Below are 17,640 nucleotides of genomic sequence, written 5' to 3' on the forward strand. Positions count from 1 at the left end.
CTGAATGGTTTTATTTCCTCTAATGTATTAGAGAAACACTTCTGTGTGTCTCCTTTGTTTGTCATTATAAAGGAAGCTAAATTTGTGAGCACAAGTATAAAGCAAGAATATTTTTCATCATGAATGTGGGATCCACAGAGTATGACACACTGTCTACATCAAGAGCACAGTTTCCTGTGCAGCTCTGGCTGGCTGTGAACTGATGGTGAAGCCTATGCTGCATGAGACTTGCAGAAAACCACTGTTGCCTTACACTTGTGCTGTTACAGGAGGAAGAACCACACACGACTCAGGACGGTCTTCTGAGTGAGGGATTAAAGGTCACATTTTTATTTATAGACAAACATTAATTTATTCAAGAACATTTTAAAGTGGGGAGTCAATGAGTTCAATGTATATAGCCTTAAGAATATAGCATATTAATTAAAAAACTAATGTTAACAAATAAAGAACAAAACTTCAAATGTAAACAAATAAAACCAAATGCATAAAACAACCAAATTTCAAACTAAAAACTAAATATAACAAGTAAATTAGTCAGCATTCAATTCCTGATGATTTTTCAACATATAACTCCAGCCTGTTGCTGGCCTTGCAAACACAGCAGAACGGCAGGTAAGATGGTAAAAATCTCTTCAAGAGGAATGTAGACGCCTCATTCGGTGTAGTTGATTGTTGGTGGACAAGTCGTCAAAAGGTTAAACGTGAGGCATGTTCCAGTCCACATCTCAAGGTCTTTCAAATTCAGCCCAGGATTGCTATGGTTACAAGGACTGAGATGCGGGAGGTGGTGTCAATCTTTGAACCCTCAGTGCTCCTGGTGGACAGTCCTGTCTCTGAGAGCTGTAGTCCTGGTCTGGGCCCTGGGAAAGCTTCTGCTGCAGTGTTCAGACCTAGGGGTGGAGAAGACCTGGTGAGGACCTGCCATGCCACTTATCCCATACACAGCAGCACAATTCAGCAGGAAAATCCAGGATGATCTTTCATCTGAGGTCATTCTCTCATGCCCAAGAGAGAAGGGTAAGAGATCCCACAGGCCTGCATATTTTCTCAGCTTTTCAAAATGCTAAAAATCGAACAGTGAAAAGCAGATAATTCCAATCGTACATATATATTATATTTTAATATCATGTAACAATGTCTCAATGTCAGATGAGGAGAGATGTGAACAACCTAGAAAACAATAGGAAGGCCTTGGAAGCCTGGCCATCACTGAAATGAAGACTATTATTATTCCTCCAGTGCAGGAATATGCCTGGGGTCCAAATGACAACCTCAATATCTGCAAAGACCCAGAGAAACAATATCTCAAGAAGTACATGCACACTGAAGTGATATTATATTTGGCAAGAATATGCTGCATGGAAATCTTGCCAAGACTAAGCATTGAACTCTAAAGGAGATACTCAAGCAGAAAATAAACTATACCACTCCTTTGTTTATGGGTATCGTAAAACTATTATGGGGAGACTTAAAGGCACTGGGCTCAGATAATACAAGAGAGCACAGCCTGGAGGGATCGGTACACAAGAGCCAGAATCTCTATGGATCACATACACTTCATGGACGGAATTTCTTTTAAATGGACAAGAACAATATTCTGAGCTGCTCCTAGCTGACAGATGCTGAGAACTCTGGAGAAAGTCACACACCCGATAAGACAGTTTATAAGTACAGGAAATCTACTTGGGTCCTCTCATCCTGTGCTTTCAAATCCTCTCAGTGACACCGAAATGATGCTGCATTGTCTCAGACAAGGCCTTTTGCTCAGTGGCCAGTTTTTTCTGATTCAGGGCGTCCTGCAGACTTTCCTCCATGCTCTCCTCATCCTGGTCATTAGAAGATTATATTGTCCATGGAGACATGCATATATACAGACACAGACAGACAGACACCCAGAAATACACACTTTTGAACTCACCCAAATATATTTGTTCACACATACAAGCAGAGTATTTTGCAGAATGTGGTTAGTTTCCCAGTTAATGGTAATAGAAGAGATCACCCAGTCTACTATGGTAGCATAAGAAAAAAAACCTGGAATGGGGTAAGTACACAGTGAGCATAGCCTAAAGACAGCTCAGCCAATAAAGTGTATTCCCCTGAAAATCAGAAATTAGAAATGTGACATCTAGGCCTGTTAGCCAAGCCTGCTTAGCAAGTTCACAATGCTGTGCACAGGAGGCTGATTTCAGGGAACAGAGCACTGGGTGGGGGCAGGTAAGCCTCTTCAGTCCTCTGCTCACTGTTTCCCAGTGCATGCAAAGTGAGCTGCATTTTTCAATATGAGGTCCCTTTACCATACAGTACCTGACAGGGGAAACAAACTACCAGCACAAACAGCTAAGAAATCTCCATAACCACAATCCAAGGTAAAACTTGTACTGGGATGCTATCAGATATAATTCGAGTAAGAGAAGGCTAATTCAAAGCCAAATGCTGGCAGGTATAATCAAACTAGCCACAGTCCATGGAAGGGCTGGACAACATTGTACCTTTTCACTTTCTGACTGATGGACATCTGGATAATTTTGCTTCATGGCTGCTCTGAGGTGAACCCCTACAACACTAATGTGCCCCAGTTTCTCTGCTGACACCTACTTCTTATTCTGGAATCACTGTGTCAAAAGGTTGAACTTTCACAAGAGTTGTACATGGTTTCTCACAGGGCTACCCATTTGACACCTCCAGCAATGTCTGAGGGTCATCACTGTTCTAAACCCTCCTTACAGATGATTTTCACTCAGATCAAACGATTTTGAATAACAATGGTTAAGAGTGCCACAACACAACACAGGGTGAGTGCTTTGGACGATTTTGAGCCTAAGTTTCTGTCTGAGGCAAAGATGTGATTACACCTCAGCATAACTCCTGGACATCTTCTGCCTGAATATTCAACTCTAAGCAAATTAATCTTTCAAATAACAAATTCCAGGCCAAACTCCAAAGCCAAGGTATATTCAACCAAGTTTAGGCCAATCTGGAAAGAAAGTGGTGGCAGGTTAATGATTAACATAACCAGGATGTTGAGAAGACACAACAAGCCACATGACCTTCCAGTGTTACTATACACCGAGAGCAAAGAAGGCAGAAGAGCCCTGAGTCATCAGTTTCGACACTCAGGTACATGGATTTCACACAGTAGCCTCTCCTCACATCCCTGTACCCCATTCCTGAGTTTTTCTCCAAGTAATGTCAATGTTGATGAATAGTTTTCCCAGTGTAAATATTTTGAATAGTGATCAAGACCCCATTAAGAACAATTTAAAATGTAATTGGAAAGATTATGTTTCTCTTCTTCTCTCTTTCTCAGAGTGTTTGTGGTGTGTGTGTGTATCTATATATATAGTTTTACATGTTTCTAAATATGCACATATAGATTTATACAATATATATAAATATATATATGTGTCTGTGTTCAGAAACTTGATGAGTTCACACACACACATGCGAAAAAACACACATATACACACACTTCTATATATAAGACACCATATCACAATTAAAACAAACAACTTCCAAAGTACAATATGGACCATAGTCATAAACATGATCACACATATATGTGCCCACAGACAAAAAACACACAAAAAAACACGCCCACAAACACACACACAGAGTCAGAGAGAGATGGAGAGGGGAAGGGAGAGGGAGAGGGAGAGGGAGATGACAGAAATCATAAGTGAGAAGCAGAAAAGAATGGGGAGGCCATCATGCTAGAACAACAGTTGTTGAATACAGATTAGGCAAAGGAAATGTGTCAAGTGAGAGCTTAGACACTGCTATCCATCCCTTATAGAGTAAACCTGTATAGGGAATGCACTTCTTGGGCACACGAGGTTGAGAGAGTTGGAGAAAAATTTCCCTCTAATCCTCACATATCTCACACAAACCCTCACCCTGAGAGAAGTCTTTCTTACATCCCTGTTCATCCAGTCAGCTCCAGGACATAAGCCACAGGAAAGAACACTAAAACACTGACATAAAACAGGACGGACAAACTGCTTCTCAAGCTCTGTCACTGTAAACCACGATTTGGACAGGCAAAAGGGACCATTTTCAATGTACAGGGAAAAGGAGAGAAAGTCCACAAGCCCCATCATGATTGACAATGAGAACCATTCTTTTGGCAATTGAACTAAACTCTAATCAGTTCTGTGCACTACAAAGACGGCTACCACATGGCATCCCTCTAGCATAATGGCATGTAAGTGTGCAGTGTGTGATCAACAGATCCCCCTTAAGGAAATGCATTTTCTAGTTGAGCAGGAGGATTTGGTTGTCAATCCTCCAGTTTCTTGCATGAAGCTAACATCACAGAAAGTTTTGTAAATGGTCAAAGAGATGAACAACTGGATGAGACCTAGGAGAGCGTCTGGATAAGTGGGAGAAAGTTTAAACTGGCTTGACTTGGTTTATGGTTAGATATCAGGAAAACCTGCCCTTGATGCATAATTCATCCTACCTGAGGCTGCTTGTTACGTGGATTTTCATACTGGCTTCCCCACAGAACCTTGTTGTTTCCTTAATGGACTCTTCCAGTGCAATCTGTTCCCATAGAAGCTCCCTGTTCTCATGCCGTGCTCTCTGGGCATTGTTCTTCAGCTCAAACAACTCAGTTAGGAGGGGGCAGAAGCTGCGGCTGACACACAAAGAAAAAATGGTGACTCCCAGCCAGTCTCCAACTTCCTCCCACATCTCCATGTCCATTACTCCTTCTAGGGTCCTGATCCAAAGAGAGCCCAGATTATAGTCCAAGTCCACAGTAGCCATGGAGCATGACCTAGAGACAGGTCAAATGGAGAAAAGAGCCACATTCCAGAAGACTCAGGGCACTTCTCAAAAACCTGACACCATTGATTCAAGTTTTTCCCAGAAGAGGACATAATCCCTATGTGTGCTTATTTGTCCATTTTATTAGAATGTCGCTTGGAGGCCAATCTTTCTGTGTCCTGTGTGTCCTAGAGCCTTCCTTAGAGACAGGCTTCCTGGTCTGCTTCAAACACTATAAAGCCTGATCCTCACTTTACTTCAAACATAAGAATGGGCTGACACATGCTGTGCCCTGTGCTGGGGTCACAGCCTTGTAAGTTACTCACCAGTACCAGTCATTTTCCAGTGTGAGGTGTGTACATTTGACCAAAGCTCTATTGACCTGCTCGCTCATTTTCTTCATGTCAGTCATCACTTCCTCGTGCTGCATCGTGAGCATCTCGGACTCAAAGTTGTTCCTGTGGTAGGGCATGGTCCAAGGATGAAATAACATATGAATGAAGGATGCAAGAATTACATGAATTCAGACTGAATCCTGAACTACCCCAGCCTAGGACATGCCACACCCTTGATCCTTGGTACTGGGTCCATTTGGTATTTACTAAGTTTATTATTATGGACACAGGGACAGCAGTGCCAGCAAACAAAAGGAGGGAGCTGATTTGCTTGAGCTCCCTGAGGGTGTTTGAAGGAATAGACTAGCATGCCAAGAACTTTGGAGGACCCTGTGCCACGATCCAGGCTCCAACTGAAACCCATGAAGACTATTGTCCTGTTCTTAGGTAACAATTCTCAATCATAGAATCTATTGCTACATGAAAACCCAAAGGAACATGAACAGTATTTACAGGGAAAAGAATTTATAACACACACCAGGAGATTCCCATGTGCGTCCACCTGAGCAGATGTGAAATGTTCTACTGCTCACTGTGAGGCTCTCACCCTCATCATTATCATGCCATGAAAATTGACACAGGATAATTCTCAGGCCAAATCAGAACATAGAATACCCAGATCTTAAGTTATACACACAAACGCACTCATATACAGACACACACACAAACTTACACAAAACTCTCTCTCTCTCTCTCTCTCTCTCTCTCTCTCTCTCTCTCTTTCTCTCTCTCTCTCTCAAATACAATTAGAATGCCAAATAAATACAAGGATGTGGCATTATCTCAAAATACAATGAATAAAATCAGAGAAAACCAATGATCCCCTGTTGTCAGTCCAGTCACACACTGTGAGGCACCAAGTGGGATTGGGTCCCTCCAGCTCTTCACAGGACCTATTGAACCCAAAGCACCTCCACGTCAATTACAACAATGATTGGTCATAATCAGAGCACCTAGAAATTCCCACAAGCCAACACCTGTCCAGGCTTCTTAAACCACACAATGAGAGCTCACACACTACTACCCTTATTCCCAGACTGTCATTCAGGCCACAGGCTATGATTTACGTTTGTAGGAATTAAAATAGCCTGTTCCACCATCCCATTCCCATCTGAACTTCACATTCTGATGCAATCAGGAAAGTGATTTTGACCATGAGGATACCCTGGAGTTGTAGCCTACTGTGATGTGAGGAAATGTGGATTTAACAGAACTTGCATTGTGACTACCTGTCATTTAAATTCTTTCCCGGGTAATCAGCCAGGATTCTCCTGAGTTCATCTCTCTCCTTTTGCATCTTGTGGAGAGCAATTTTGAGGTTCTCCAGACGCTTCATTCTCTCCTCTTCAACAGGTGTCATGGAGGCTTGGGATGATGCCTTCTGATCAGACTCTGTAGGTAGATAAACACCAGTAAACAGGCATGTATGTGGACACAGTGTCAAGGAAAACTATGCTTAGTCTAAAACAGAAGTCTGAGGATGAACAGTTCTACAGATACAGTGAATCCCTGACAGAGCAAGAAAGCTATCTTTAAGCTGAACTCAGCTAGGTCCCTGGTCCCCACCATCATAGCCATAGGATGACATATGCCATCATAGATATAGAACACACCTCCTAAAGCCATTCCTCTGGCTCTGAAATTCTAAAGCTGGGCTAAACAAGAAGAATTGGAGGACCTTCTCAGCTAATGTCTGATATGAGGCAGGTAAGTCCTTGAGTCCAAACTGCTTAACATCTTGAATCCCTAGTCTGTGTGTTCAAGGACAAATAACTGAGACCTTGTTATATGACCAGGAGAGTATCCCTCTTGGCATCAATTACCCAAGTAATCTACAGGACACTGCTGAGAATGAAGTGCTTTGATAGCCTATCCTGGGAGAGACACTGTGTTATTCTTACAGAGGCACATCCTGGTATTTTTTGACACTGCCCATGACAGTAAAGAGATTCAAGGAAAGGCCCTTGACATATAACAGTTCTTGGTTTTCTGTCAAACTAATGATCAGAAATTGTTGAGTCTGAGTCAGCCATTTAGGAAGACTGAGGCTCTAAATCATACGTCCTACTCCTGGAAGGACCAGCTCAAGCCAACCTCCTCCAGGAAGCCCCCCTTGCCCTGCCCAGTACTCACGTGACCTCCTCCAGGACCTTTCCATTCGTCTTCTTCTCCAACGTGATGGAGGGCTGGCCTCCCTCTGCCTTGGTCTGGTGTCTACATGGATATGATTGTCCCTCCGAAAGAGACTGAGGATCCTGGAGAACATGCCTCCTCGGGAACCCATTAGGAAATGAAGGGAAATCGCTCAGGCAGTTGGTGTCACCACAACACTGCTGACATCACAGAACATTCTAGTGTTTCCTGGATACAAGAGAATTTCCAGGGAAGACACTACCGGTGATGTCACTGGGAAATGCCATAGCTTACTTGCTAACTACCTCCAACCAGACTGACCAGGTTCTGCAGTGGCTTTTCCAGAGACTCACTTTTGAGCCAGGAACACCCATTCGCTCACTGTCCTTCCAGAGCTTCAGAGTTCTCACTGCTTCATTACAACTCAGTTGCTGAGGAGAGGGAGAGTTGTATCAGGCCTTGAAATGGATAGAACATCTTTGTTAACAGCCAAAGACCTAAAGACCGTGGATGAGGGATATTCTTCTTCCTGAAATGTATAAACCCAGGGTCCATGCATGTGACATATAATCCAATATCCACAATTTTTACTGTTCCCTAGATGCCAATATTTTTTTCCTACACCTTTAAATGTATGCAAGCTGGAGTACATTGTTTCATGGACTGTGCCTTGAGAGGTGTCATGGTTTCAATATATTCACCCATGTTCTTTCCTGAAATCTCTGTCTTACCATCCCATTTTGTGCAATGGAATCTCCCCTTTCCTGGCAACATAGGTTCTCAGGTATAGGGCAAACATCAAATTGTAATCTTTCTGTCCCTTCTTAAAAGTTAAAATCTCCAAAAGTGAGGGAACTGAGACCTAAGCAAGAGCCATGGAGGGGCAGAATGCAGAGGTGCTGCTGGCCAAGGAAGAGCAGGAGGAAGCAGAGAAGCTGTAGCACATCATGGTGCACACCTGGGCAACCTGCTGGCTTCACTCAGAGGACCTACAGGGTGCTTAACCATCATTTGTAACTCGGTATCTGGTGCCCTCCTCTGGCCACCGTTGGAACTGCATTCAGAGGAACCACAGACAAAAGTCATCCAAAGAACAATTCACCAAAATAAATACAGTTTTCTTTCAAAAAGACATACAAATGTATGGTCAAGTCAAACAAAACCCAAGGAAACACAAGAAATGAACTATTTCACAACAACCCAAGAGTGCAAGAAACAGCATAAAAACAATCTCTTAAACCTATAATCATTCTATATGTATTTCTTGAAATAGCAGTTGGAGTAAGCAACCGGGCTGTAATGCTCTTATATGTTCCATAGCCTCATCAACCCTTGTCACAGTCTCCACCTGTTTGACTTTTTCTTAAGCACAAATATGTACGAGTTAGAATCCCGAGTCTGTCTGGGATCAGACTGTAAACTGTAGTCAATGTAACACTGGCAATCATTAGCCACAATCTTCAAGTTTCCCTCCTAACCCCAGAGCACAGCCATAACTTTGGAAAGCAAAACTCACCCTCCACCAAACTATCTATCCTCCAAAATCCAGTCTCTCCAAAACACCAAGTCCTATCCTCATGCTATAAAGTATGGCGGCCAAGCCTTGCATATGAAGGAACGATGGTGCAGGCTCTAATATCTCAGCAAAGAGACATTGCCCTAAATTCTTTTATTAGTCCAGTTTCCATGATAAGAAATATATTAAAATATTATCCCAATCTAGACCTGTTTCCCTGGGTTGGCTCATGCCACGTGTTGTCTAGAATGACTCCTTTTTTAAGCCAACTTTCTATTACCAATGTTACAAATTTTCAACCATAACCAATAACTTAAAAGCCAATCACCTATAGCCAAGACATGTAAAGCGTATTATACATTTAAAACAAAAAAATGAAGTGAGTACACATATCTTTAGCATTTAGATCAAACACCATTTTCACTTTTTTAGGTGTCATTTTAAAAGAAGCACCTTGTTACCTGTTGATTCCAATAATCACAGTCACAGATTTCTCTAAGAGAATCAGACATCAGCTCCCTTACCATAGAAGCTTTGAAGCTGCTGGCACCTTTAAGATCAGCTAGTGTAGACATTTAGCCAGCCCCCTGGGGAGCTTCCCCAGTGGACAGACCTAGGCTCCTAGCTACATTCCTCTTTTGAGGCCGGATCCAGTCAGAGACACACATGACAGTTAACACCAGAGATAACCAGTTATCTAGGATGCAGGGCTCCAAAGGTCAATTGAAACTGTTTTTGTTTATTTGTTCCTTTCTGGAAAGGACTTAAAACTAAATCAAGGTGGGAATCAACCAGCATTTAAAGTTTTCACCATTTTTCCTTTTAAACATGAAACATAAAACATTCAAGCAACGAGAAGCAAAACCCAGACATAAATTGACATCCATGGACAGCTTGGTACACCAAGGACAGACAATAGACATAGAGGGAAGGAGCTAGATGGTGTCCCACTAAAAGGACCCAGATACCCTACTTGAAGGACACAGAACCAGAAATAAGCACTTCTCCAATAGGAACCAGCAAGGCGGCAGGATGTCCCTAGGAGAGCTCTTAAAAAGCTTAATCTCATTTTCCTTCTTTTGCCAAAGCATCTGTGGAGCGTCTGGGAGGAATGCTTTTCTCAAAGCATTTTCATTCTTATGTAGGGTGTAAACTGTCTCTAATCAGGGTCCAAAGACTAAAAGCATCTATGAGAATTGACTTTGCTTCTCTAGATTGTAGCATAACTCTAAAAGAACACACACAAAAAAAACATTTTACCATTATTACCTTGTCCCTTTTTACAAGGTTTATTCACCACCTCCCCAAATCTTTATTTTTCTTTGCATGTGCTTTCAATTCCCACGGTGCTTCTGTATCCTGTTCACTGGGACCTTTCCTGGCCCATTTTCCCCAATACGTCCCTCCTTCACTGGCCGGCTTCCTGGGACCATCTCGTCAGGTTGTCCTCTCTTTCCCAATCTTCGTGGGACCTCCATTTGATGATGCCTGTGTCATCAGGACACTGAGAACCAGGCATAGGCCTATAAGAGTTAAGAAGAAACACACACTGGGGTCATTCGTGTTAAAAGAATGCTGTCCGGGCTTTACTGAGATCTCCTTATATACCAGAGGCAAAAGCTGTGGAAAAACAATAAAGCAGGTGAAAATCCCCAACCAGGAAAATAGGAAAACAGGAGAAATCTGCATTGTGACAAGTCCTGGCCCCAACACAGGGGCGTAAACAACTTCTTAACAACAATAAGCTGAAAGGCTCAGCAAGAGGAATGGGTGTCATGGAAGGTCCTGGCTCCAAATCAGGGGCAGAGAGCAGCTGCCAAGAGGGTAAACAACTTTTGGCTGAAAGGCACAGCGAGGGGGAAGGGAAACACTCCAAGGTAGGGCCCAACAGGCTAATATAAAAATATATTTGAAAAATGAAAACACTATATATCAAGAAAAATAATTAAAATGTGCTACATATCTAAGCATAACATTCATAATAGAAGAAACTCAAATGACTGAGAAATTCATAAGAAATATCCATCATTCTTGTACATCACACAAATGCAAATCAAAATTACTCTGAATCACTTTTCACACTTGTCAGTATGACTAAGGTTAATAACACATGTGACAACTCAAGCTGACTGGGTTATGGAGCAAGGGGAACATTCATATTCTCCTGGTGGAAAGGCAAACTTCTACAACAACTTCTGAAATCAGTACGATGGTTCTTCAGGAAGGTGAAAATTGTTATACCTTAAGATACAACTCCAGGTCTCATGTCCAGATGTTGATTCATCCTAGAATAGAGACCTTTGCTCAAACATGTTCAGTGAAGCTCGTTTATAATACTTAGAATTTGGAAATATTTAAGTTGTCCCTTAACGGATGAATGCATAAAGAAAACGTGGTGCATTTACAGACTGCATTGCTGCTTAACAATTACAAAAGGCAAAAGGAAGCATGCAATATGCAGGACAATGAATGGATCTAGTAAAAGTCATTCTGGATGAGGTAATCTAGACTGAAAAAGACAAATGGGATACATATTCACTTAAATGTGGATGTTAGCTGTTAATTCTTCAATCTGTGTAACTGTATGATCAGTTTAGTGTGAGGGTCTAGGGACGTGGGCCAGACTGTCCTCATTTAGGGAAGTACAAGTTTACTCATGGATGGCTGAGGGACACTGTCAGGGATAGGAATGTGAAATGTGAAGAGACAGGGAGAGGGCAGCAATGGAGGGAACATAGAGAGGGACAGCTAAAATGAGGCACTGTATCGAAGCCTAAGAGAGTAGAAACCCTAACTGCTTTTTAAATTGTTTTATAAAGGTAACTAATGATTTATTATAGGTTCAAGGAGAGAAGTTAAAATGTTGATTGGGTTCATCTATGTGAAATTTCAATAATAAGTAAGTCACAACAGTTATGGATTTTGACTTTCAATGAACCTGTTACACATAATGAACATCTGGTCCTTATGGAGACATCTGTTACCATCTATTATACAGTAGTCATTTTATTTGTTTACATTTCAAATGTCATCCCCATCATTGGTCTCTCCACTTTGAACCCCCATACCCTCCCAATCCTCTTTGTTTCTAAGAGGCCACTCCTCCATCTACCCACCCCCTTCCACTTCACCCCTCTAGCATCCCCCTTCTCTGGGACATCAAGTTTCTACAGGGCCAGTTGCCTCCCTTCCCATAGATGTCAGATGAGCCAGTTGTTGCTACACATGCTCTACACTATATGCATCAGGAGCCATGGCCAGGACCATATATCCTCTTTAGTTGGTAGTTTAGTCCCGAGGAAATCTGAAGGCTCCAGTTAATTGATATTGTTGTTCTTCATATTGGGTTCCAATCCCCTTCATCTCCTTCAGGCTTTTCCCTAACTCTTTCACTGTGGTTCCCAGGCTTAGTCCAATGGTTGGCTGTGAATATCTGCATCTATGTCTTGAACAGAGGCACATGCGAGGCTAGAAGGACTCCAAAGTAAGGTAATAGGATGTAATTCTGAATTTGCCCAGCAGATGGCGACATAGGATGGTATTCACACACACTTGTTTCTCACTAACCTCTTAGTTCTGTCCAGCGTGTCAGGTAAGTTCAGCAATGTGCTCTGGGACTGAAGATCCTTCTGCTTGCTGGAACTCGATCCGCTGCGTGGAATACTCTCGATCGGCGATGGGTGTCTGGGTCGGTGGACACAATGACTCCAGGAACTGTGAATGAATGGACTGAGTTGAGCAGACATTGAATTCATCTGCGAGGTTGGCATCTCCAGAACCTGCAGCTTAGCATCCACGGATCCAAGAGAGCACAGTGTGCAGGGCTGAAATCAGATTCTGGAATGGGGCGGAGGGAGAAACTAAGTTTTGAAGTATTTGTTCTGTTTGAAAGCACAAAGTGGGAGATCAGTCAGTTTTCCTCTTTTTGCAACATCTTACTCTGAGCTGCAGGACATATCCTGGGGTACATTGCCTTCCAGATTCAGTGGGCTTTTCAGAAATTCCAGTTTCCTGAAATGGCATGGCCCTACTTTGGTGGACTGAGTGGTAGGAAGTGGAAAGGTCCTCTGAGGGGCAGATGAGGATCAGAATATGAAAGGCCAAAAGAAGAGGGAAGACACAGTTATGAAAGGGCTGCTGGTGGGTACAAGGTAACAACAAGCGTAATTCTCAAAGCCCTGTTTTACTGTAGTACTGTGGGAAGCATAACCACAAGCTAACAGGAACAAATTGTTAAAATAAACAATGCATTCGTTCCCGTTCCCCAAAATTCTCCATTTTTTCCACCAAGGTCAATAGAATTTTAAGCCTCAAGTACACCTTCTCTTACGGTTCCATACCTCAGCAGGCTGAAAAATCTGCCCACGGGCCTTGACTTACCTTGACTATGCCTAGCAGGCAGACCTTCTCTCTCTTTCTTTTCCTCTGTTTGAGAGCAGGAGCAAATGACTTTATACAGCGGGCGATTTCCATTATCAACAAATAAAAATTTTCCTAAGTCATTAAAGCTAGAAGGCCAGTAATTGATGGGCTGGTGCAGTAAGGTCATTCTAACTAAACTATCCCATGGGGAAAAGTAAAAGAGACAGCCACACCTGTGTTTAGGAAACAAGATGTCACAGGTGATTTGAGTATGGGTGCTGAGTGGGAGAGAGGAGGTCATGAATCCAGCTGGAAAAGCCCACCCCACTTTTAGATGTGTTTTCAAAAGTCATGTATTAGAAATTGAACTGCAATAAAAGTGTGTCAGCAAATGTGCTCTAACGATAGGTGATTAGGTTTTGGGGGCCATATTGACACAGAAACTGGATTAATGGTAATATCTTGGGAAGTAGCTTGTGTTACAAGGAGAACTTCAGTTATCCCTTGCCTAGGCCATCTACTGTCTTCTCTTCTCTTTTTCCTCTTTCACTCTTCTACCTGGGCTGATGTAGCAAAAGGCTCTTTCCAGAGACAAGTCAAAGGAGAATTAAGGTGCAATCTTTAGCCTGTTTTCTTGGAGACACATTGGACTGGAAAGGCTGTGAGGGAACCAGGCGGGAGGAGACTGCAAAGGGCAGAACGAAGCAGTGACTGCACTGGTCGTGTTTCCCATTCTGTCACAGAAGCATTTTAAGAAAGGAGGGTTCCATTGGCTCAGAGTCTGGAAGCACAGACTCCGTCCTAGAAGGGGTGAGTGTAGCCGTGAGAGGTGCAGTTGGTAGAAGTGGACTGGCTGGCAGGATGTGAATGAGACTCTTTCCATGTGGGTGGAGCAGGGAGCAGAAATAGGGAAATTCTAGCTCTTAGCTTCTTCTCTGTGCCATTTAGTGCAGGCTCCTAGCCTGAGAGTTATGGTGTTACCACCATTCAGAGTGAGTTTTACGTCGATTCTCTCCCCAAAACCCCTCAGAGTGACATTCAAAGGCCTGCTTCACTAACACACTAGGCACTTTTTACCTTCCTCAAATTGTCAATGATCATCAGCAGAGCAAAGACAAGAAGGTAGCACGGCCATGTAGAGGGAGGAATCAAGGAGTGGTGTCCGTGCAAGCCAGAAGAGACCTACAGGAAAGCTGGACATCAAAGAGCCACACACATTCTCTCATGGATTCTCATGGTTTTCCCAGGGTGAGATTCAGATGCATGTGGTAGTTACAGGCATTTCTGGCTGAAGCCGGTTTTCCTATGTGACATTAGGAAACAGTTGTAATAAAAGAAAGTTTCAAACAGCAACCTGTTCTGATTCTGATGGACACAAGTCTGATACTAGGCTGGAATTCTCTTCATAACTTTCGATACTTTTGAAAATAAAGGATAGATAGTATAATGTACTCTAATCCTAAAATTCTGTGAAATATGTATTTCACAAATATGCGTTACATGATATTCAGTTGAAATTGCTGGGAATTGTACTTTCTTCTATCCCTATAAGCACTCTGCTCTGGACAGAATTACTAAGGAATATGATGACTTGTGTTGTATGTGTGTGTGTTTTGTGCGTTCTGTGTGTGTGTTTATGTGCAGTGGTTTCTGGCCCAACTGAAGGAAAATTAAGGTTTCTGCATTTAAGTATTTTAAGTGGTTTGGATAGATTTTAATTCTTTTCATAAGGTATTTATTCTGGGTTGTCTGGTATGAGTGACAGAGCTGTGCTGTAGTCACTTTACTTTGACAGTTTACCTGTGGGTGGCAGTTTTCTGTAGTCCTTGACAGCGATGCTTTAGATCATTTTTCTTACAAACTCCAGCTGGCTCTTATGGCTAGAATAGGAAAATCGATTTGGTTGTTTACTGGTTTTTTTAAAAAAATTCCCATTAAAAATTTCTGATGTTAATACTTTAAATAAACATGATTGATTAATATTTTTTTAAAGAGACTGTTCCTCAGAAAGGCATAGTCACCATTTATTTATTTATTTATTTATTTGTTTGTTTGTTTGTTTATTTATTTTTAGATTTATTCATTTATTATAAGTACACTGTAGCTGTCTTCAGATACACCAGAAGAGGGCATTGGATTTCTTTACAGATGGTTGTGAGCCACCATGTTGTTGCTGGGAATTGAACTCAGGACCTCTGGAAGAGTAGTCGGGTGCTCTTAACCGCTGAGCCATCTCTCCAGCTCCTGATTAATATTTTTAAAAGAGGTAAAAACACTCAGAGACCTAGAAAACAATGGATGGGTTCCTCTTTAGTCAACTGGAGCCACAAAAATGTCAGAATCACACAGCCAATCAGAATTCACCTGAAACCAGACACTACAGAAATAGTCTCATTTACATAGAAAGAATTGGCTGATGGGAAATGATAAGCAAAGTTGCTCAGCACGACCACGAAAGGACTCTTCACAACTGGGCATTGTGACTCAAAGTGCCAATTCCAGTACTTGGGATAAAGAAGTAGGTAGATTCCTGTAGGATCAAGGCCACCCTGCCCCACCCACCAAGTCCATGACATTTAGTTCTCCCTGATTATACTTAGAGGTCCTGCGTTTCTTCCTTTCTATTTTTTTAATATTTAATTTTTACTTGTGTGAGTACATTGCCGCTAACTTCAGACACACCAGAAGAGGGCGTCAGATCCCATACCAGAGGGCTGTAAGTAGCCATGTGGTTGTTGGGATTTGAACTCAGGATCTCTGGGGGAGTGGTTGGTGCTCTTAATCACTGAACAATCTCTTCAACCCTTGACAGATCCTGTGGCAACATACCGACTAAAACTCTTTGTACATTCCATCAAATGGTTATTATTTCCAGGCTTGAATAACAATGGTACATTTATAACTTAGATGAAGTTATTTCATAAGTGACACTGGTCTCAGTTATTGAAGTGATGGGTGAACTATCAGAAATAAAAGAACGCTACAGGCCACTGGATATATATGCAGGATAGCAGTAGCTGTAGTTGCACTTTTTATACTTATATATAATTATACACATAGTTTTCCAAACCTATTTATTTTTATTTTAGTTTGTTTAAGATTTTTGACATATACAGCATTCTGCCTGCATGCATGCCTGCAGGCCAGAAGAGGGCGCCAGATCTCACCATAGATGATTGTGAGGCACTATGTGGTTGCTGGGAATTGAACTCCGACCTCTGGAACAGTAGCCAGTATTAACTGTGGAACCACCTCTCCGGCACCATTACTTTTTTTTTTTCTTTTCTTTTTTTCGGAGCTGGGGACCCAACCCAGGACCTTGTGCTTACTAGGCAAGCGCTCTACCACTAAGCTAAATCCCCAACCCCCGTACTTCTATTCTAATCTGCCTGGTGTCTCCAGTAATTTTCTTATGAATGTTCTCTCGGCATGATAAAGTGTGATCTTCACCTGTGCACTCAGAAGGGACACACATCTGCAGCGACATGTTCATTTGGGGTCTTGTATTTGTAATCCAAGATCTTTTTGTTTGTATTTAGCATGGAACTATCTATGTAAACAAGGATGTTCTCCTCCCTGCCTCTGCCCTCCTGCTTCAACTCTTGAACTAACAGTGGACCACCACCATGAAAGGAACTTCCTTCTTTGTGTCCTAAAACCACAAAAAAAGCAATTAAGTGCCTAAGAGGGCATTATGAAATATGCTATCACCTTAGATGGTTCACGGCATGGCTGGGTATTTCGAGGCATTGTTCCATTGGACTAGACAGAAAACTCTGGCATGAATTTTCTAATGGTGTTAAGTGCCCTTTTATTTTTCTGAAAGTCCTTTGGACTTATGCCAGAGTGAGGGATGTGCACGAATCTCACTGGAAATTAAGTGTCCGTTTCCTTTAAGGCTGAGGTTGGGTTTCTTTTGAGAGAGGAGTGCTTGTGACTGGGATGATTCAGGAATCCTCCAGCCAAGGCAACTGTGGGAGAAGACATCGCTCAGGTGCACTAAATTCTCACTTCCACAAGGTGGCACCCCATACCTAGCAATCCATATCCCCATTTCTTCAGGACAAACACATAAGGGCCATTGGCCAGAAGGGGTCAGAACAACACCACTCTTCTGTTCCCCTTTCATTGAGCACTAAGTGGTGATCGCACTTATAGACACTAGAGGGCTGTGGTCAGAATGGAGGATCGTGATAATTTAAGGCCTGTAACTAGTAGGAATTAAAAGTTGACATTTTTATCTGCAGACAGTATAACATTTATGAAACATTTATGAAAATTCCAAGGATATAATCATTAAGGAAAAATTTCAAGCTGCTTGCCCATTAATTATTATATATCAATTGTATAAAAAAATCAAAGGCCGGCCCGCAGCAGCTCTCTGCTCCCAGACCCTGTGAGAGAGAGACCCAACCGCCTGGTCAGGTGGGCACTCCTGAGGCTGCAGAGCGGAAGAAACCA

General features: G+C 42.3%; 1 protein-coding gene across 1 annotated transcript; it reads right to left on the minus strand.

Annotated features, from left to right (window-relative positions):
- Positions 1–303: 303 nt before the first annotated feature.
- LOC134481919 (disks large homolog 5-like) lies at positions 304–10,868 on the minus strand. Its single transcript, XM_063274736.1, has 5 exons — positions 7,302–10,868; positions 6,398–6,560; positions 5,100–5,231; positions 4,466–4,642; positions 304–893 (listed from the first exon to the last, which is right to left on the minus strand). The coding sequence occupies exons 1-5, from the start codon at positions 7,450–7,452 to the stop codon at positions 809–811; spliced, it is 708 nt and encodes a 235-aa protein (XP_063130806.1). The 5' UTR covers positions 7,453–10,868; the 3' UTR covers positions 304–808.
- Between the last annotated feature and the right edge of the window lie 6,772 nt (positions 10,869–17,640).

Source organism: Rattus norvegicus, chromosome 15 (assembly GCF_036323735.1).
Source record: "Rattus norvegicus strain BN/NHsdMcwi chromosome 15, GRCr8, whole genome shotgun sequence".
Classification (NCBI taxonomy): Eukaryota; Metazoa; Chordata; class Mammalia; order Rodentia; family Muridae; genus Rattus; species Rattus norvegicus.

Coding starts and splice junctions, on each gene's coding strand:
- LOC134481919 (XM_063274736.1), bottom strand. CDS start 7,452: ATGGGTTCCCGAGGAGGCATGTTCTCCAGGATCCTCAGTCTCTTTCGG. Junction 5,232..6,397: donor GGAAAGAATTTAAATGACAG/GTAGTCACAATG, acceptor GCCCTACCACAG/GAACAACTTTGAGTCCGAGA. Junction 4,643..5,099: donor CTGGAAAATGACTGGTACTG/GTGAGTAACTTA, acceptor TTTGTGTGTCAG/CCGCAGCTTCTGCCCCCTCC.